We start from the raw sequence: 23,005 nt of genomic DNA, 5'->3' as shown, positions 1-23,005 counted from the left end.
CTGAATTTTGTTGCTTGATGATTTTGGAATTGTTTCCTTGAAATCCATGGAGGCCTGAGGCGAATGAAAATATCCCATATTGAAGCACAGTACCGATTCTGTTTAACTGGATCAGGGAGGCAGAACTCTGGAGATGTAGTCAAACATCTTTACATGAAGCATTATCACAAAGCATACTTTATATCTATTTTCCCTGGAGCAACCTTGCGCAACAGAGCTTGTTTTAAGCAATTAGACACTTGCAGATGTAACGATAGCAGCCAGGAGTGTGTCATCCGTTGTAATTAAGTTTTTTAACTCAGAATGGTGAAGTTTTAATGATTCTCAATGAGTTTTCAGGCATCTGTTATTAATATTAAGTGAACTAAATTGAGAAAATGCGAATGTAAGGTATTCCATTAAAACAAATGTGATTGTGAGGCAAATATTCCCTAGTGACACATGTAAAACTTTTTATGACATATAACATAAAATATTTAAATCTAAATTAGCTGGTTTACACAAGTAGAAAAATATACAATTCAAAGTTAATTCGATTAAAAATAACCTACAAACATTTGGGAAATAGTTCACGCAAAACTGAAAATTATTTTTTATCCTTTGCTCTTCTTCATGTCATCAAATGCATATGACAAAGGGCCATATTTTAACGATCTAAGCACATGGTCTAAAGGGCATGACGCACAGTCTAATGCTGCGTTCAGACCAGCTGGGGTAGAGGCGTCAAGTGCGAGTGATTTCAATGTTAAGTCAATGTAAAGACGCGTTGACACGCGTCTAGAGGTCTCGTGATGCGAATGAGGCGTTTAGCGTGGCGCGACAGATGCGATTCCACCTCATTCGCGCATCTAGTCTGTGCGAATTGCGCACAAGTTAAAAATTTGAACTTTGGCGCATCACGTTAACCAATCAACAGCTTGCTCTAGTAGTGATGTGATTTCATGAAGCGAGCGGAGTCACAAAAGTTCCTCCCATGATGCAAATTTCCGCGTGAATGTCTCGATGACTAGAATTTCACACACGGCTTTCAGGCATGAATGAAGCGAGTGAACTCAAAATGTTCAAGCAGCAAACTAGACACGGTAGACGCAAATTTAACGCCTTAAACGTAGGCCTGGGCAAAAATATAAATTTTTTGATTAATTGTTTTTTTTTTTATGTGGTCGATTCAAAATTGATTCTCAAAAGCAGAATCGTTTTTTTTCTTTCATATTTATTTCCGCAAACATTAAACGTAAGAGTAAAGTTAATCTAATTACTAGTCTTCTTCATTAGATGTTAATTTCTTTTTATTAATTACCCACTTGTAAACTGCTGTTCACTGTTCTTTTTTTATTAATATAGTATTTGTATTAAATCTATATTCATTGAGATGAATCGAGAATCGAGTATAAAAGCCGACCCGAGAACCTGAATCGAAAATTGAATCGAGAATCGAAATCGAATCGTTTTGATAGCATGTGAATTGAAATCAAATCGATCTGGAACATCTGAATCGATACCCAGCCCTACTCAAACGTGGCTTTTGTGAACCCAGGTTAAAAGAGCATGTCCGAATCCACTTTTGCTAATTTAACGACGGGAACAATCGTTTATGCGTCTAGCGCACAGTCTAAATGACTTGCTCCTATTCTTGTAATGAGTAATGGGTGTGTCTTGGCATAACGTGCAATAAACCAATGAGTCTAATCTCCCATTCCCTTTAAAAGCCAGTTGTGCACGCACCATGCTGATGCCCTTTATAGATGGAAGAATTTGTAAACTGAAAAACTAAGCAGAGGAAGAAGACCACCCGTTTAATATTGCTATAAAAATGTGCTGTTTTTATTTGTATTGAAATTGTAATTTTTTGTATTAAAACCTTTGGTTCTCTTTAAAAGTTGTTTTCTTTCAGTCATGGAAGTAAAAGTAACAGGCTTTTAATTGCTGTCTATGTATGGATAACCTACACGATCAGTGTAATCTCAAAGAATAATTTACAAATATGCAAGAAAAGGTTTGTAATGTATAAATACTTTATTTGTAACTTACTGGAGTTAAAGAATTTACAAACGTGCAGAGAGCCGAAACGTTTTTTAGCACTCGGACATCGCCGTGAGTGTTTTAAAAAGCATTACTTAAAAAAGTTCTCATCTCACCATATCCAGAGATACAAAGTCATCATATATAATAAATCAATATTTGCATTTGTTTAAAGCAAAACATTCAATAATTTACCAGACTACAGGTGAAGCAGCTCTTTACGCCTTCTAACATCTCGTAATCGATCCTCATTTATGTCCAAGAGACTCAGTAATAATCTATTACATTTTAATTCTTTATTTTTCCTATTTAAAACGTTAGTTTGTGTGCTTCCATGTGTGTGATAAGCAAACGCGCGTTGTCGTCCTGTTTATAGGCGCATATTACTGACACGCTCTTTAAATAACAAAAACAATATTGCGCCATAGACTTTAGACCAGGTTGGTCAATGGCGTAGTCTATTTTAGTTGCCTCACAATAGCAACGCGCCAACAGTGTGCCTGAACACACCTCGTCTTTAGACCAGAACGCCCATGTCCGCAAAAATGGCCGCAAATGCATTTGCTATTTAAACAGCCTGATGCTGAATGTGAAAGTGATAACTGCGCCAGGCTGAAACTAGCAAAAAACACTTGTGTGGCATATGATATGGCCCTTACTCTTTAACTTTTATTTTACTTTCAGTTGACAACATAGGACTTTAGTCTTGCCTGACTGAAATAACTACCTGAAGGCATTCCAAACATGGTGCGACTTACCTAAATTGACTTTGGTTACACCAACAAACATACATTTTAAGGATCATGTCAGTTAGAAATATCTCTAAAGTAGCAACTGAGTTCCACTGTTTGCATTAATTGTTAACATATATACAGAATGCATGTACAGTATACACTGTAGTTCCAGCCTTGTTTGTGTGTGCGTATGTATATGTATACTTCTAGTGCACTTCACTGTGTTCTCTCGTACATTCAGATGTGGGAATTTGTATGCACATCAGTGCTTATGAATGGCAGTTCAGCAAGCTCTCGCAAAGAGCAAAGTGTTAATCCTATTGAGCGCGTTTTGCCTTTACAGTGTAGCGTACAGATACAAGTACTGATTCGCTTCATGTGTAGAGTACTCTTCAAATCTCAAGCACTGTAATTACTTTTGTCTGCATGTTATCTGTCAAACATCTGTTCAGAGATTCACTTTTGATAGACAAGATACAAGGACAGATACATTCTCCATGTGTGCAAACATTAGTTTTCATGGCAGGCATTTAACAACAAAATAGATCAATTTGAGGAGTTGTGTTGATTGCTTGTTTTTCCAACTTTAAAAAAATGTTATTCATAAAATAATTAGGTTTGTTGCTTTTTTGAAACTATTCATTTTGTTTGACATTATTCTGTTAAAGATCACATTGACAGTGAACATATAACAATCTTTGACCCCTTGGAATAACAACATACTGTGTTTGTATGACATATACAGTTTCATGATGTTTTATAAAACTTTGTACTAAATTTCTCTTTTCAATGTTTGCAGATGGAACGCCTTACACGTGGTGGGTGGGCCGGGGCAACGAGAAGCACTTTTACTGGGGCGGCTCCGCACCCGGCATTCAAAAATGTTCGTGCGGCATCGAGCGCAACTGCACCGACTCCAAATATTACTGCAACTGCGATGCCGACCAGAAGCCGTGGTAAGTCGCCACATTATCTGTACGGACAAGCGGCAGCATGCAGTTCCCATGGCAATCTCCAGAGTCTGCAGCTAATTATGGGCTTTCGAGAAGGATGCTATTTGTGAGTTTCTGACCTTCTTAGCCCACCAATCAAACTCATGAGAGACAATCATCTAGTGTTCCTATCTGTATCATTGTACAGCGTCTGCCATGCGACATATTTGTCTCGACCTCAGTGCTTGTGCAAATGGCAAACAGATTGTACTGATAGACAGGCGTGTACAAAGCCTGATATTTCCATCCACAAAAGCTACACGTGCTGTGTTTGATGGTTTTGTTACGGTAAAAGAACTCTGGAATACATTGCAGTGGAAACAAGGTCATTTGTCGCTTGTCCTCTTTGTAACAGTGCATGTGTGATGCTTTGAGATTTATTTACAACTTTTCTGATGAGTCTTTACACGAGGTTTTTGATACCAGCCTGCTGTTAAAGATCTAATCCTTCGCCTTTGTATTTGTACATCTAACACATTTTTATCTTCCCTGCTGATGTCCACAGTTTTGTAAAATGTAATAAAAATATAAACATAGAGCAAGATTTAGTCATTAGAGGACATTGGAGCTCCACATGAAGTGAGTTGAATCAGACTGGTGTAGGGCTGCTTGGTTATGCTAAAAATCATAATCAAAAAGTTATTATTTTTTAAATCAAAATGCATTTATTTTTAATCTTTTTTAAAACTGCAGTCTGTAACTCTGGCCTCTATCACCATCTTTGGTTGAAATATAAAAATGCAGTTATTTGCGGATTAATGTTCAGTTCATGCGTTGTGCTTCACTCCGCTACTCTGCGCAGATAAATCTGATGTCTGTGATCACCGCATCAGAGAGGATCTGTCATTATACATCCTAGTACATCTGCATTCGAAAACGACCGATCTAAACCCATTGTTTCAGTATTTAATTCCTTCAGAAGTTGAAAAGCCTGGCTGATATTAACTCTTGTTTTAGCATGAGCTCGCAGTTTGAGCTTTCACTGTTTTACCAATAGATGATTCCCCATGTAAGAACGTAATAAACATATTTAAATGCCGTTCCCCAGATGATCAACTTTTGAAACTGTACAGATTAAACGCCGAAACCTAGATGACACTTTTAAACTCTAAGCAACTGTTTTCTAAACAAGCTACACACTTCCATCCGGACCACATGCGATGAAGCAGACGGCTTTTTTTGTTTACAGACGTGACTAGTGTTGGGGCTAACGCATTACAAGTAACGTGCATTATGTAATAATATTACTTTTCTAAAGTAACGAGTAAAGTAACGCATTACTTTTTAAATGTACATATTAACTCTTTCCCCGCCATTGATGAGTTATCTCGTCAATCTGCAATACCGCTATTATCCACCAGGTGTGGAAAAAACCCGGAAATATTGCCCTTGGGCAAACAGCTGTATGTCCGTGTATGTTTTAATCTGATCTCTATCAAAATTCCTTCACAAAAATGGAATTATCTCAGCTTTTTGCTCAAAATTTGGTGTTTTTGATGAAACCTACACATATTTGAGAGGTGATAAAAACAGAACACATGAAGGTAGGATGAAACAGATTTTTTGTTTGAAAGCAGAGGGTCTGTTCTTTTAATTCATTTATTGTATGTTTATATATTTAAAAAGGAGCATTTTCTGGAAGGCATTAAACTTTTGTGAAAATCATGAAAAATGCTGGCGGGGAAAGAGTTAATATTTTAGTTACTTTTTAAAAAAGTAATGCGAGTTACTTTTCAAATTAATTAATTATATTTAAAAAATAATAATGTACTTAATTAAACTGAACGTAGTCACGTAGAATTACGAACTCTATGCGTGCGAACCTGAGCGAGAACAGTTTGAATCAGAAACAGAGATGGCAGGCCAGAGCTTGACATTTTTGCAATGGAAATATGCAATTTCTGAATGCAAAACTTCTCAGTCATAAGAAGCATATGCCTGCAATGCCTGAAAGAGATAAAGCCTCAGCCAAGTAACGCAAAAGTAACTTAAAAGTAACGTAAAAGTAACGTAAGTATTACTTTCCATGAAAGTAACGCAATTAGTTACTTTTTTGGGAAGTAACTTAATATTGTAATGCATTACTTTTAAAAGTAACTTTCCCCAACACTGGATGTGACATCATCACGCAAAGACAGATGACTTTTTTCCGGGGAAAACCGACCCGACAGCTCAAATTATAAATCATTATTATAAGCTTACCATTGTTAATTGGGGCAATGTAAGGAAATGTATTTTTGACGTATTCAACAACTGATTTTTGTTCACTTTTAACAGATTTTTTTACGGATTGCAGCTTTAACCAAAAGCTTTACATAGATTTCCTTATAAATAAATACACAGTAATAATTTTATAAAATTACTTTCTATTAGAAGCACTTTTACTGCTGTGTCCCTTGCTCATCTTTCTTGTCAAAGGTGTAACTTTATCATGAGCAAGCAGCGTGTCGCATGCAATGACATCACTTTAGCGTCACACGCTTCATAGATTTTAAACACAAGTAATCATTTTGCCATTTTAAATGCAGAAAATTAGAGCAGTAGAGCTGATTTACTGACACTTATGAGACATTGGATGATTTTTTTAACACAGAGACAGACACTGAATGTGACACAATAAACGAAAATTATAAAATAAATTATGATTATTCGCACCGGCCTAGACTGGTGTATTGCAATACCAAACAGGCTTTCTGAATGTGTTAGCCAAGGATCATTGTGTTTGTGTGAATGCAAAATAATTATTACGTTGCATTCGTTTGCACATGAATTATTATTCTAAGAGCTTGGAAATCATCCTTTAATGCTGTTTTCCTACAGTACACATAGTGTCGGTCAGCACAGAACCAGAGAGCTGGATTTGCCCCTCCAGTAACTGGTTAAGCTGAGCACACAGTATGCGTGTTAATGGCCCGTGCACAGATGGACGGTGTGTTATTGTGATACTCTCGCCACTTGTCATAAACCCCAAGCAAACCTACCCACCATGCATAATGGATATAAATTAGAGCACTGGATTTCAAAGCGGCAGGTTTCAGTCCCAAACACATTGTTGATGTTGTTTTTCTCCCAACAGGTTTGCAATACATAATTGATTTTTAAATGACTTTTGCAGTCATAGCGGCACTTTAATAGATGATAGTATTAAAATAACGAGTGTATTGCCCTGTTGCCTGCCTGTACTTGTGGGTTTTCATTGTGTGTATGAGTTTGGGAAAATACAAGTGTTTCCAGTTTCAATTAAACAATATGAATTGCTGTCATTAAAGAGCTACCCATAAATGTCAAAGAGATGCTGTTAGGAAATAAAACCACTTATTTTATTAAAAAATGCTTTAATGAGTTCTATTAATAAGATCTATCAAAAACATGTCAACAATGAGACATTAAGTTAAGATTTCGCATGATGATATGTCAGTGTATTTTTTATTAAAAATAAATAAATCAAGTTAATAAAATCATGATGTTGGTTGACAATTTATTTTAGATAACAGCTTTACATAAACAACTTAAGCATAACATTTATTAATATTTTTACAATAACACCTAAAGCCATTTTTTGATGGAACACATACATTGTTGCGAGCATACATGTATATGCAAAAACAAATATAAAAGATGTTTTTGTGTTGGTTTGTATTGATCAAAAATAATCTTGTTTGATAGGAGGGAAGATTCTGGCCTTCTTGTGTATAAAGATCACTTACCGGTGAGCCAAGTAGCTGTTGGGGACACAAATCGACCCGGTTCAGAGGCCAAACTGACGGTGGGACCTCTCCGTTGCCATGGAGACCGTAAGTCTGTTTCTTTTTTAAAGCATAGGCACGGAAAATTACAGCTTCACAAATAACTAAATGTCGAATTGCTTAAAGTTTGATTAAGTTCTGTTCAAACAGTACCACGTTGTTTGAATACTTTTTACAGAAAGCACTGTTTTTTAACCTTTGCATTATGTCAAAGCAATTCACATTATATCCATTCGTGCTGTATATTGCATAATCTGCTTTGAAAATGATTCATTTTAATAGATTATTTTTTAAGTAAATTAAATATAAAAGCTTCATATACCACTAAAGTTTACAGCCACAAACTTTTTTAATCAGTCTTAACAGCCAGCATGTCATTGTGATACAAATAAGCAGTTTATATTTCTCTCTGCAGTTATAAGGTGTACTGAAGGCACATACCTCTATGATACAGTAAATTATTAGCGATGTCGTTTTTAGTAAGCCAGGTGTAATTACAAACACCCAACTTCCACCAGACTGAGTCAAAGAACCCAAGGGTAAAGTATGCAGTCATCCCCTACAATCATCACCATGTGAAATGATGCATTTTTATGCCTCATTATTCTTGTTAATTGCATCTGCCTTATTACTTAGATGAGGTACAATTGATTACACTCACCTGTTTGACAACGTCAGCTCCTGTGTTTTGTCCCTGCACACCTGTGGATGGAAAAGTGACTTTGTCCTATTACTCCATTCTTTTCCACACCGGCATACAATGTGCCAGCCAGAATGTGCAAGTGACACCCAAAATGTTAGCTTATACCCAAATAGAATAACTTTTAGTCTCTTAAGGGGGTCACACAGGACGCGCAGCGCCGCACCGTGTAGCGCCGCTTAAAAACTTAAAAAACTTGAACACATTGTTTTCTATGAGTATACGCACAACGGCGCCGACAGGTGGCGCCTGTCCGCGCCGCCCAGCTATGACTCAGGAAGTTGTTCAAATCCCTGTCGCGCCACAGAGCGCTACTCACATAGTTTAACATTAAATAACATCACATTTTGCCCAAATCATTAACGAGTAACATTGGCTGCTAACGTTTATTTTGCATTTTGAAGTAGACGCTATCTGACGTAGCTTGCGCTATTTAATGTGCACTTCCGGTTTACGATACCTCTGAGTTGTCCTAGATGCGACTCGGCGCTACGCTGAGCTGCGCGGCTGGTGTGTGACCCCCTTTAAAATCTCCCTGTGGTGAAAATTGCATAATCGTGGTTTCATATATATTAAATGAGGCAAGCGTGTAGAGTTACATTCAAGCTATTTAAAGGCACAAATAAGTTATATAGGAAAACATGTTTTAATATGTCATGGATGAATTTTAAAAGGGGACATTTCATGAAAATCTGACTTTTTCCATGTTTAAGTGCTATAATTGGGTCCCCAATGCTTCTATCAACCTAGAAAATGTGAAAAAGATAAACCCAGTAACGTAGTTTTGGTAAACCGTTCAATCCAAGCATGTGAAAAATTTGGCTTTCCTTGTGATGTCAGAAGGGGATCTTAATATAATGATATCACTCCTTAATCTGCACTGTCCAACCACGGCACTGCCATTTATTGCAGAGAGAGAGAGGAAATAATTGACAGGGCAATTGAGTTTCACTTTCAACAAACCACCATTATGGCGATCAGTGTTTGCATTTCATCAGCTCATTTGCATTTAAAGGACACACCCAAAAACGGCACATCTTTGCTCACACCTACAAAGTGGCAATTTTAAGATGTTATAATAAATTATCTTTATGGTATTTTGAGCTAAAACTTCACATATGTACTCTGGGTAAAATAAAGATTTATTGTACATCTTCAAAAAGTCTTGTGAAATGTCCCCTTTAAGGGATAAAAATTATGGATTACATGGGACCTTGGCAATGACAATGGTAAAAAAAATTAAATTGAAAAACAAACTACAGTAGCTTGCTAGCAGTCTCATGTGTACAGTATACCGCTATGCTAAGCAAATTACAAAAAAACTTAGTTTTATTAAAGCTGTGCACGTATGAAAAATAGACCTGCATGCCTCCAAGACTACAAACCATGTCAGTTTGTTATCCTCAAAAATACACTTAAGGTGCAAGTTAAGCCATGTATCTTCACATCACAACAATTATATTAAGCATACCCATCTATGTTTGATGGTTTAAAAGGTTATCAGCTGTTATCCTGGTAGAAGTTAACTGAATTTATTAAAGTCCTTACTTTTTTATATTTATAAAAAATATAAAAGGAATATTTAATTATACCTGGGGAACAAACCCAGTAATAATTCTCCAAAAAATCATTTTCAGATCAAATTTTCTTTTTTCTAAATGTGCACTTTAGTTGCACAGTTGTCTGTGCCAATCAGTAGCCTAAATCTGCATGTAGCCACTTATAAAACGCTGCACTTTCTTTTCTGGCAACATAATCAATGTTCATCAGGGGGTCCCACAAATCATGGCTAGTGCCCACCACACAGGACTGAAACTGCTATTATTTATTCATTTCCTCATTTATTTATGGAGCCGAGGAAGGAAGGGAACCGACCAGTCACGCATTAATGCAGCACGCCAGCCTCGCTATGGTAATGCGGCATATAAATGTTGCTCTTAGCTGCCTGTATCAGCACAGGAAGAAAGTTATAGGCCTCTGGATACTCAACAACCCACCCGGCAAGCCCCTCCGGGCATGCAGCAAGCACCAGCACATAATGGTAGTCTTGCTGTTGTTGGGTTTCTGCTTAAATCGACAAATGCCTCCTAGCATGGGTCCAGCAGTCCCCTGAAGACTTTTTGCACTCATTATTTATTTACTGCAAAGTCTCAAAATTTGGTAATTGAATGCATAATGGAGTACTGAATGGGAATGGGGTTATCAGCGCCTTTATTAGAGAATAATGAAAGAAACCAAGTCAGCAATAAAAGCTTTGCAATACATACAATTTGAAATGTGACTGTACCATTTCCTTATGCTGCGTGTACACCAGCCGGGTTTGAGGCGTCAAAATCGCTTGAACAGTTTGAAAGCATTTGCACGTTTAGAGCGCAGTAGATGCGCGAAAAAAGCAAGCATTTGACGTTCGTCAGAGGCGAAATCCGCTTCTTGTGGGAGGGGCAAGTGCTATGCAGTTGTCTGTTTGCAAGATGGCTGATGTTGATTGTGCATTTATCGAGAGAGTTACCGGTTTGTATTTGTTCACCTTACTGGGAAAATAGTTTAAAAAACGGCGGGAATGCCGCGGGTCGATAAACGTCACATGACTCAAAAGTGAAATGTGTATTTACAACTTACCAGGTTGCCCAATGTCCTCACTGACACTCTTCCAAGCAAGGTCCTTTTTATTCCTGTCTCTATAGAAATTAGTACTTGTGTCGTATAGCTCCGGCTGACTGCTCACGGACAATGTGAAGCGTTCTGGGCGGGGCTGCGGCCACAGCAACAAGCAGGCTCCTGATTGGTTAACGCGGCGTGAAAAGTTCAAATTTTTCAACTCGTGCGTCAGCCGCAAATTCGCATTAAATGCACAAAAAGCACTATTCGCGCGTACCGTGCCAGATGCTAAATTTGTGCAATTCGCACGAACTAGACATGCGAATGAGGCGGAATCGCGTCTACCGCACCTCGCTTAACGCCTCATTTGCGCAACGAGACCTCCAGACACGCGTCAACGCGTCTTCACATTGACTTAACATTGAATTAACTCACACTTGACGCCTCTAATGCAGCTGGTATAAACGCAGCATTGGGTTTAGAAAATATTGTGCATAATATTCCCTTGTTTATTTTATATCTACAGTGTATTTCATATAAAATTGAAATTGATACACCACTCAAATGAACAGCTGTGCTATATACTTTACCTTTGGCATATTTTTGAATTTGAATGTTTAGTGTGTTTTTACGAATTAAGTTTGTCCTCAAAACTTCAGCTAAAGTTGGGTTTCTCATTTATTAAAAATAAAAATGAGTCTCTACTGCTGTGCCAAAGGGATGAACACCATCATCTTGAGGCAGGAAGCATAATTAATACTCATTAATAACAGTAAGAAAAAACAATAACAAACAAAATGATGATTTAATGATGCGAGGCTATGATGTACTGTTGCTTCAGACTGCCAGAATCAGATCACTGGTTGGTTTGCAAATTAATTGAGATAGATAACCTGTCAGTAACAGAGGAATATGATACTCCCGTCTTGTATTATTAACTAAGCAGTGGGTAGAAATTATAAATTAGTGTGCTGAATCCAGAGCGGCGGTTATTTGGTGAGATGTGAAAAGATTGCATACGTCTCATTACGATGCATTAGGCATTTTACATCTGAACAGTTTTCCATTTTGATTGATAAGACTTCTCCTCTGCATAGAATTATGTGGCTCACGAATAACCGTCCCACAAAATTGGTTTGTATCGAGACATTTCATGGCTAACTGAGCTACATCGCTGATAGCTGGTTCCATCATCATTGCAAAAATGTTGCACAAACTTAAATACGGGGTTTGGGATGGAGTCCGATCGATTGGTCATGCTCCGACCACAGCGAAATTGAATGAAATTTTGCACACTGTTTCAAATTTTGTTCAGCACAGTGCAATTGGTGCCATGGTTGCAGCATCGACTATTTGGGGTTTTAATGATTAACTCATTAAATGACTCATCATTAGGAAATGTCCTCTAAATTCCTTGCATATGCCAAAGTTTCCTGATGTGTACAGCATTTTTGTCCTGGCTGTTATTAAAAACTTTTCCAAGGTGTCTACAACTTAATTATGGGATGAAAAGGCTTGCTGTGCACTTATGTCCACCCAATTTTCAACTTCCTGCTCACGAAATATCATAAAATGTGATAGAATCCCCAAATATCACATTGCTTGCATGCAGTCTGGTGATTAGGGCAGAAGAATTAAATGATTATTCAGAAATAGTTGCACGTATGCCGACTAGATAGGTCAGTAAATTATCACCGGGGATGAGAATGTTCAGCGTTGCTTAGTTACTGAGTCATTGGACCGTGGTGATGTTCTCCGTGCTGTTTATCCTCTTGCATTCGTGATTGGCTTGAACCTGGAGACCAACTTTGGACTAATTCAGGCTCTTATGGGTGTCACATGGCCAAATTCCCGGAAAGTACCCGACTTTAACTGTATTACATCCATTAAAGTCAGGAAGAAGTGTTCAGCTTGCCATTCAATCTCTATGCATATGTCAGTTTTACAATGCCTGTGAAATCTATAAATATCACCATGAGCCTCGGGCCTATTAGACACTTAAAGTGAATTACTGTTAAAGGTCTCTTTGTCTGCAGCTGAAAAGGCGGCATGCTGTTTATGGTGTCATTATCAGGAAACCATATTCGAATGTTCATTAGCAGGAGAGTCTCTTAATAATCTACAGACATTTGTGCTGCTTTTAACTAAATTAGCTAACTTAATATGACTATTGTAACCGCTTTGGATATGCTTATGTTCTGTTAACATGTATAAATATGGATGTTTGTGGTTGTTTTAATTAAGATATTTATATTACTCATAATTTTAGTAAGCTGGTAAGTGTCATTAGATTGTCTAAATCAGTGCTTCCCAATCCTGGTCCTTAAGGACCCCCTCCCAAAAAGTTTTATATGTCTCCTTATTAAACACACCTGATTTAACTCATCAGCTTGTTAGGGAGACATGGGCCGTTTCTTAATATGCGTTCTTGTCTGTACTTGTGTTCTTGTGGACTTGTTCCAAATCCAAATTCGCATTAAGCCAAGTTCACATAACATCCCCGGATGTGTTCTTGATCCACCCATTTTTAGCGAGGATGCATCAGGAGGTGACTTGTGCAGACTTCTGACAGCCAAGTTTCTCAGAATGCATTTTGCGTCAATAGCAATGAGGCTTAACTTTATTGCTCTTTCTGTGTCATAAAATTTAGTTTTAAGAGCTTTTTAGTCAAGAATATACACTAAAACACATATACCTAAAGGATTACTAGGAACACCATACTAATACTGTGTTTGACCCCCTTTCGCCTTCAGAACTGCCTTAATTCTACGTGGCATTGATTCAGCAAGGTGCTGAAAGCATTCTTTAGAAATGTAGGCCCATATTGATAGGATAGCATATTGCAGTTGATGAAGATTTGTGGGATACACATCCAGGGCATGAAGCTCCTGTTCCACCACATCCCAAAGATGCTCTATTGGGTTGAGATCTGGTGACTGTGGGGGCCAATTTAGTACAGTGATCTCATTGTCATGTTCAAGAAACCAATTTGAAATAATTCGAGCTTTGTGACATGGTGAATTATCCTGCTGGAAGTAGCTATCAGAGGATGGGTACATGGTGGTCATAAAGGGATGGACATGTCAGAAACAATGCTCAAGTAGGCCGTGGCATTGAAACGATGCCCAATTGGCACTAAGGTGCCTAAAGTGTGCCAAGAAAACATCCCCCACACCATTACACCACCACCACCAGCCTGCACAGTGGTAACAAGGCATGTTTTTCCCTTTTCACACCATTCTTTGTAAACTAAAATGGTTGTGCGTGAAATCCTAGTAACTGAGCAGATTGTAAAATAGTCAGACCAGCCCGTCTGGCACCAACAACCATGCCACACTCAAAAATGCTTAAATAACCTTTCTTTCCCATTCTGACATTCAGTTTGAAGTTCAGGAGATTGTCTTGACCAGGACCCCAACCCTACATGCATTGAAGCAACTGCCATGTGATTGGTTGATTACATAACTGCATTAATGAGAAATTGAACAGGTGTTACTAATAATCCTTTAGGTGAGTGTAGATGAATAAACTTTGAATATGTGGTCAGTTAGTAAAGATAGTGCCTATATTCAAATTTTCTTTTGGATTTGTGAGTTCCGGGGAATCAGCGGGTGGTCAGCAACGTGCCTAAAGATTTTTGTACATTTCTGTCTACATTTGCTAAATTCATTTTTCACCATGCATGAGAAAATATTTTCTTCATTGGCCACAAAAATGGTGTATACTTAGTTGGAAGAACCAAATTTCATCAATTTCTGTCAGTAATATAAAATTACATTCAACCCAGAATTGTAAGAAAATCTCTACAACGCTCTTGACACTGAGAGCTTCTTTTTCTAGCAAACAATACAAGAAGCACAGCTGCAAAAAATTTAGACATCAGCTTTTGTAATAATGACAGCTTCGTAATTTATGAGATATGACAGATTTGTAATTTATAACAAAAAAATGACAGCTTCATAATTTATGAGGAGAAAAATGAATCATAATGCATAGAGTGTTAACAGCAGGGGTTTATCTCCTTTATGCTGCAAACATCATATCAGCAGTCTGATAACAGACAGTGTTTGTCTCTTGAGCTCTACCCCAACTTCCTCAAAATACATATCCGTTCCAGTTTTTTGCGCTTGTGCGCAAACAGTTTTTATTCACATTAATGAGCTCGGGGGAAAATTTAGACAACTGGTTTCTGTACACCTGCCCTCGAACCAGACAAAGGTTAACTATCATAGTTAATGAGACGTGTGTAAAAATCTGACATCGTTCTGCTCGATTCATCACTGTGCCACTAGTAAACACTTTTTAATGACCTCCATTCCAGCGGCCTTTTGTAAAGGTACCATCTGGTGAACTCGCACTGCGACAAATCTTGGGTGACCGGAAAAATGAATCCCACGTTGTGAAGAGGGTTTAGCTGGATTTTAGCACTGTAAGTGCTTATAGGGTTGGGGCAGTCATGATCATTGAGACAAGCATATGGACAAGCACTTTAAAGTATTTAGTGAGTAATGCGTGTTTTAATGAAGCTTAAAACATAAGTCTCGACTAACAAGCAGCTTAGTCAGCCATGGCTGATTTATAATTATAATCTTGCCTCATAGGTAGCCCTGTCAAATTTTAAGTATTACTGCAGTATTAATATAAGAAATTGCTGTCGTTTCTTTGTACAAGGCTGTGGTGAGACTTTGGAGTTGTATGAGGCATTTTAAAGCCCCTGGTCACTTTATGCTTTTGTTAAGAAATAAAGCATTTCATTTTATTGTTGCACAAAGGAGAAATTCATGCACTACAGTGATTACATTTCATTTTTAAGTGAACTGTTCTTTTTATCACACCCTTTATGTTTTCTTAAAGAGCACCTATTTCATAGCTAAAAACAATGTAATGTATTTGGTATAATACAATGTGTTTGCATGTTTTATGGTACAAAAACACATTATTTTCCACATACCGTACTTTTTTGTATCTCCAGATTTACCCTTTTTTCCTGAAACGCACAGATTTTGTACAAAACTGTCCCTGATTTGGCCAGCTAATCTGTACGTTGTGATTGGTCTGAATACCTCTGACTTCAGCCGGAAATGTGACTCTCCTTACCATGTTTGAAAGATTTAGCTGCTAACAGGAGTTAAAGGGACATTCCAGTTTTTTGAAAATATGCTCATTTTCCAGCTCCCCTGGAATCCATTCAGCTCATCTCCGGGTCTGGCGCTAGCACTATTAGCATAGCTTAGCACAATCTATTGAATCTGATTAGACCATTAGCATCGCTCTAAAAAATAACCAAAGAGTTTCAATATTTTTCCTATTTAAAACTTGACTCTTCTGTAGTTACATCGTGTACTAAGACCGACGGAAATTAAAAGCTGCGATTTTCGAGGCAGACATCCCAGGAAGTAAACTGTTGCCTACAATCCGTGTGTTTGTTGTAGTCCAAGAAAATAGATTTACGTTGGAGACGATAACTTGCGTCACTGTTTATTTGGTACATTTTGCATATTGTTAACATGTACTAATACACACTTACACACCAAAGGAAATTTAAACTTAAAGGCAAATGCTAAGTCAGTCCTGAATGCTAAACAGCATGTGGATCACAAATAATCTAGCACTTCACCGAATACAGATTTTTCTTTGTGACAACTTTCTTTCTTACGCCACCAACAGAGTCAGACAATAAAGAGAAGATGTTCTTTGTCTTCACATGAATGACCATGAAAGCACCATATTCAAAATACTGAGAATCACAGAATCCGAACCCCTCCATACAAACGCACACTGCACTATTCACACCTACACCTTCAAAAAACAGTATTTCTATCTCTCACTTCAGGGTCAGTGCTTCTGGGAAGCAAGGAGAAGCAGAGTGATTTTGGCTCACTGTGGAGAAGTCGCTTTGATGTGAAGGTTGCAGGTTTCACTACATTTTCAGTATAATCACTGTAGCTGAGACACCATAGCTGTTGCGGTTGCCCTGCTTTCTTGTGTTGATTTTATACACTCAGACAACATACATTATTCTTTTGTCCCATGATGCTTTGCGTGAACTACGAAATAACTGTGTCAAACTGCGTTATTCGGATTCGCAAAAATCCACACAAATCGTATGTATGTGACATATTATTGTAAGGTTCTGGATCATTATTTTCAATTTAACCCTTACCCACTTACATTAAAAGCGACTCATATCTGATATCGGCATTTACACTAAACTCTTGGCTAAACAATTCAAGGTAGAAATACTGACCCAGAACAGCTTAAACTCCACACAAAGTAAAACGTCGCAATATGCATTGGACACAGACAAAATTGTATTATGCAATGTTTAAGTAATATCATACAACTTTGTTTCTGTAACAAGACATAAAACTTTTGCATTTCTCAACTAAGTGAAGCCGTAATCTTATCCGATCCATCTGCTGACATTGCAGACATGAATGCATGTGTACGATCTGAGAATATCAGAATCTTTTTGTGTTTTTCCTTCTTACACATACATGGGTTATATCCAATCTGTGCCACATTCGAGAAAAAACTTGGAATTGAATCATTTCAAACATGTAGCTTATGAACGACATGTCACCCTATTTTTCGCAGACATTTGACATTGTGAACAAACTAGAAAAGCTACCCTTTTGAAATGGTCCCCATACAGGTATATCATAAAGATTGACAGCCGGTAACAGCAGACAGAGTCAATAACAGGCCTGCGTACTGATCTGTCAATCAGATGTCAGAGCACTAACACCATGTAATCCAGTATAACTGACTCTAATGCCTCTTGACCGTAAGGATATGACCCATGCTTGTAACATCTGTAAGGTCCAAGTCCAAAATGCTTCAGTTTTTTCTGCCTGGGAATTGAGAGCACTTTCCTTTTTAGATATAATGTTGTTTAATGTTTATGGTAAACACTGTGTTGCTTTGGTTGTTTCAGGATTTGCAATGTTGTGTTCTGCAGTGCCAGGGTTAAACATACCCTTCTTTTTTATATATTTAATGGCAGTTTTATTACCTAACTTCTATCATATAAACTTATGATCTGCTTAACATTGTTACATAGTAATCTTATTTTTAAATATCATGGTAATTATATTTATAGTACACTTTCTGAAGGTTCCACGCTGTCCCTGGGCAGTACCCTTAAAAAGGTCCTAATATGTACCATTTATGGCGCTTTTCCATTAGAAGGTACCCCACGGTTTGGTTAGGGTCAGGTTGGGTCAGCTTATCTCACTTTGGCTTGGTTAGCTTTTCCATCGAGTTAAGTAACACTTCGGAATGGAAGAGATTATAGGCGTGTCATTATATTTGCGCTGCCTACTGCTGTGACATCATACAGGTGAGAGCTTTGTTGTACATTCCCATACATTCATTCATTTCTCAGTCCGCCACAAATCTAAAATTGACCACCACAAATAGATGTTTGCACATCGCGTTTATCACTACCTCTGTCTCACATGACAGTTTCTGTAAAAACACCTGTGGCATCAGTCGAGAATGTGTCTCCACAAACTGCAAGTCTGGAAATAAACAGTTATGGTGTTCCTGATACTCAACCTGTGGATGTTTTTCGGTGCTCAAATGGAGTTTGGGAACTTGCGGAAAAGCACAGAGGACAACAGGTTTACTTGAGACAGCGCAAGCTAGCATAAAGGTAAAGCTAATCTTTTACATTATAGCGATGACGCTGTTAGTGACGATTCTCTCAGACCAATGAGTGATCTACAATGTTTTTGGGTCACGTTTTGGTATCAGCTCGGGTCGCTTGGAACCCCAACCGAGGTGGTACTAAAAAAAGTATTGGGTACTACGTACTGCACCCAGTGGAAAAGCCTCCAAAAGTAAGCTGACCCGACCAAAACCACAGGGTATGGAAAAGCACCATTAGGTACAAATATGTATACATTTGGTACCATTTGAGGTACTTATATAAACTCTTTAGGTGCAAAGATGTACAATTTGAAAGGGTCTCTCCCCCAGTGATAGCTAGAGACCATTTTTGACAATTTTTTCCACATTTTCAGTGGAGATACTGTACAAAAGTTTACTAATAAATGATGTTTTATTAACGTAGTTCGGGAGGAGCACATCAAATAAACCACTTAAGTACTTCCAGCTGTCTATAATCAGTAATCAACAAATACTCTAGTACCACCAGCTGTCCACAATCAGTAATCATCATATCTACCCAATCAGCACAAAGGCAAGCCATTTATAAGTCACAGTTTAACTCTCCAAAGATCCTCTGCAGTCTTCAGAATCGGGGGCTTACCCGTCCGATCGCAGTGAGTATTGAACTCCGGTCGGATGGCTCCGATTTCAGCGAGTATTGAACTCCCGTCGGAGGCAGCAAAAAAGCCCTCCAAATATAAACCGCCCACATAATTTTCAACGGAGGCTTTCCTGTACAATCACAGTGAGTATTGAACTTCCGTCAGACGGTTCCAATCACAGCGAGTATTGAACTCCCATCGGATACATAGCAAACACAGCAAACATTAGCCTCATCATTTCTATTTTTGGGGGGTATAGTTCCCGGCTGCTGTCCGAATAAGTTAATTTTGCTTTTTGGGGGGATACTCTGCGTTCCGGCCCATTTCCGAGCTCAGAGCCCTCTCCCCGGACAGCATGCCAAATACGTTTACTAATTGAATCTATTCAACTTTTTTGTAAATGTGAACTCGTGAAATTATGTTTTATTAACGTAGTTCGGGAGGAGCACATCAAATAAACCACTTAAGTACAACCAGCTGTCCACAATCAGTAATCATCATATCTACCCAATCAGCACAAAGGCAAGCCATATAAGTATAACTCTCCAAAGATCCTCTGCAGTCTTCAGAATCCCTCCACCACCCCGTCTCCTCTCACTCACCAGGTTAATTCCTAAACCGGGGGGGATACTTTGCATTCGGGCTCATTTCCGAGCTCAGAGCCCTCTCCCCGGACAGCACGGCAAATACGTTTACTAATTTAATCTATACAACTTATTTGTAAGTGTGAACTCGTGAATTAATGTTTATTTAACCAGCAAAACATTTTCAATAAAATAGACATTTCAGAATTTTAGGTCTGTAAGAATGTCCGCTTTTTACTTATATTGATGCATGCACTTGAGCTTACATGGAATTGAAGGAGAGAGAGAGAGAGAGAGAGAGAGAGAGATACATCTTTAAAGAATAAGCTAGTGGTTTGTAAATGTCAAACAAAAGCATGTGTGAAGTAGATGTGCCTAGTGCTTAGTCTCAATAGAGTCCACTGTTTAATAGAGGCTCAGGAGAGTTTGTGATCATCCAGTCAGCACAGGGGTGGTCTAATGTTCACATACTCAACACTGTTGCATCAACACGATTGCAATTATGAACGAGGGCCAAATAATCAGACTCTAGTGTGTGTTTTGCTTTACCCCATACTGAGCGTTTGGCATGACTGCAGTGCCGTGCACGCTCAAACGCAGACTGTGCAAAAAGAAATACTGCAAGTAAATATTCTTCACAGTTAAAGTTGATATGTGTTGTGACTAAATATCACTCTAAACATGTAAACATACACAGTGTGGAGTCCCATACATACAGTGGGGTCCAAAGTTTTGAGATTGGCATATGATTTGAATTACCTGAACAGTACAAAAGCTGACACTGCTGTAGTACCCTTTAAAAATAGGTCGTAATATCTAACATTTAGGCACAGATACTGTGTGCACATTTGGTACCAATGTGTACCTAAAGGTGCTAATATGCACCCTCTAGGTAGAAGGGTGTGCTTTTTAAATGAATGCCGTCCCAGTGACAGCTTTTGTACATTTTTATTTGAGAGTGTATAGACCAGTTTGCATTTTGCTCCCATTAACATTTTATAAGAAAATCCATTTACTTTTTTTTTTTTTTTTGATTGATAAGCAACTAGAACTATGATGTTCTGGAAGGCCAACATTTTATAGCTATAGCCTCTCCTTGACTTTGATTGCTTCATGGACACTTCACACCTGACTTTTCTGTGACTTTTGAATGCAGTACACATTTGGACCTCCTCATCTGGCACCTGTTAACACACTTCAGACCCATCACACTCCTGGGGTCTGAGTAAAGTAAACAGCATCTGTGCTGCTGATAAATGAGATTTCACTCACATGTTTACTTTTATCACTTCACCTGAGCCACATTGTGCTCATCAGAGACCACTTGCTTCATTTCATCTTTCTTTAGTGTGATAAGCCCTGAATCGTAATGAAGATCCTCTGTAAAACAAATATTTCTTGACTAAATACGGTCAGAGGGAGATACTTTCCAACTATTTAGTTTTCCACTAACGGACTGACCATATAGTGACTAAGCCACTCGTGGGGGATAGTTTACCCAAAAATGAAAATTCTGTCAATATTTGAAGAGTTTGGTTCCAAAATGCAATAAATCCATTTTGACTAATTTCGGTAAAAATGTGTTTTCTATATACCAAGAAAGTGGCAAGATGAAAACCACTATTTTCTGTTACAAACTTTCACATAGCATCTTTAGGTTATAAAAACATACAAAAATTCAAATCCATAATTAGATTTTCAAAGATTTATTATAAAAACTGATAATTTTTTCCACAAAATGCAATAATTCCATGACAATTTTTTTTCCCAAAATGCTATAAATCTATTCAATCAGTATATAAATGTGCATTCTTCTTGTGCCATTTTATATTATATGTATACATAAAAAAACATTAATGACATGAATCAAAACACTTACTTTGTCATATTAAGAGCACTGTGATTGCTGTTGTTGTACTTGGGATGTCGTCGCTGAACTTTTTTGACAGTGATCAGCTGTAAAATGTTTTGGTCCTGCTCGATTTTCGTTGACTTTGAGTAAATAATGGAAAGTTTTTCACAAGATCTCCTGGGGTCAATGTGTTAGCATGACAGAAGCTTGATGCTGCCGTGTGAGAACAAGCAACAGCCGGCATTTTTCTATCTCTCGAGTGCCTCTTGCGGAAATTATTAGATTTTGATAGCTTACGTTTCTTTCCCATCACAAAAAACACCACAGGTTTATCAATGCCATCAAAGTATTATTTTGTTTTTGTTTGTTTGTTGATCATGAAGTACAAAGTAGATGAGAAAACTAGGGGCCCTATTTTAACGATCTTAAACGCAAGTGCGAAGCACAAAGCGCAAGTGACTTTGTGGGCGGATCGTGGGCGCTGTTGCTATTTTCTCGGTGGGAGAAATAACTCTTGCGACAGGCGCAAATCAATAAGGGGCTGGTCTGAAGTAGGTTCATTATTCATAGGTGTGGTTTGGGCGTAACGTCAAATAAACCAATCAGAAGGCTATCCAACATTCTATTTAAACGCAAGGGCGCAAGTTACATGGCGGGTTTATTATTATGACGGATTTACTAGGCGCACACCAGGAGCGGTTCACAGCCGAGGAGACCGACGTTCTTGTAAGAGCAGTCAAAGACAGAGAAGTTGTTTTGTATGGGGAGGGGAGAAACCCGCCCAAATCAGCGTCGGTTAAACAGGCGTGAGAGGAAATAGCCACAATTGTCTCATCAGCTGGCATCCCAATCGTTACGCCAAGCGCTACAATGATGTCAGGAGACGGGGGAATCCCAAGCTTGGCAGCATAAATCGGGCACTCCGTGTAACGGGAGGTGGATCTGCTTCTACACATGACCTGCCGCCAGCAGAGGACATCGCTGCGTCCACCCTCACCGCTGAAAGGGTTTGGGGGCTTTGAAATTGGACCCAAGAAACGCAAGCAAGGTCCAACTCCAAAGTACACTTACAAATCAAGTTCATATACATTAAGGTTTCTTATGAAAACATTTTAATTATTATTTACATAAAATAAACGTAATACAGCCACACAACAAACTTATGTAAATATTTTAATCGTTATTTGCATGAGAATTTTTTAACGCAGCCACAGAATAAATAAAAACTATCATCACAATGCTCACCACAATGATTTCCCTTATCTCATGTGTTAATATTTTTTATCGTAACAATTTATGATTTGCAAAAATAACTGTTGCATCTGTGTAGATTAGATAATCAAAGTGTGTGCGCGTTGTGCACGTTGTACATTATGGTCAAGCATGCGCCCTTAAAATAGCATAATGAACCACGCGCAACGCGCCACTGACTTTAGACTTTAGAGTTTTTTTTTTGGTCAGTGGCGCAATTGTTTTTTGAAACTGCAAAATAGCATCAGGG

General features: G+C 38.2%; 1 protein-coding gene across 1 annotated transcript in view; it reads left to right on the top strand.

Annotated features, from left to right (window-relative positions):
- The window catches only part of cntnap2a (contactin associated protein 2a), a 459,495-nt gene that overhangs the window by 342,276 nt on the left and 94,214 nt on the right, over positions 1-23,005 (top strand). The window contains exons 14-15 of the mRNA XM_073864211.1: positions 3,556-3,712; positions 7,415-7,542. Coding sequence (XP_073720312.1) covers positions 3,556-3,712; positions 7,415-7,542 — 285 coding nt within the window. The remainder of the gene's footprint in view (positions 1-3,555; positions 3,713-7,414; positions 7,543-23,005) is intronic.

The sequence above is a fragment of the Misgurnus anguillicaudatus genome, chromosome 25 (assembly GCF_027580225.2).
Source record: "Misgurnus anguillicaudatus chromosome 25, ASM2758022v2, whole genome shotgun sequence".
Classification (NCBI taxonomy): domain Eukaryota; kingdom Metazoa; phylum Chordata; class Actinopteri; order Cypriniformes; family Cobitidae; genus Misgurnus; species Misgurnus anguillicaudatus.
Note: the sequence above shows the minus strand (reverse complement) of the source record. Positions and strands in the feature narration are given on the sequence as shown.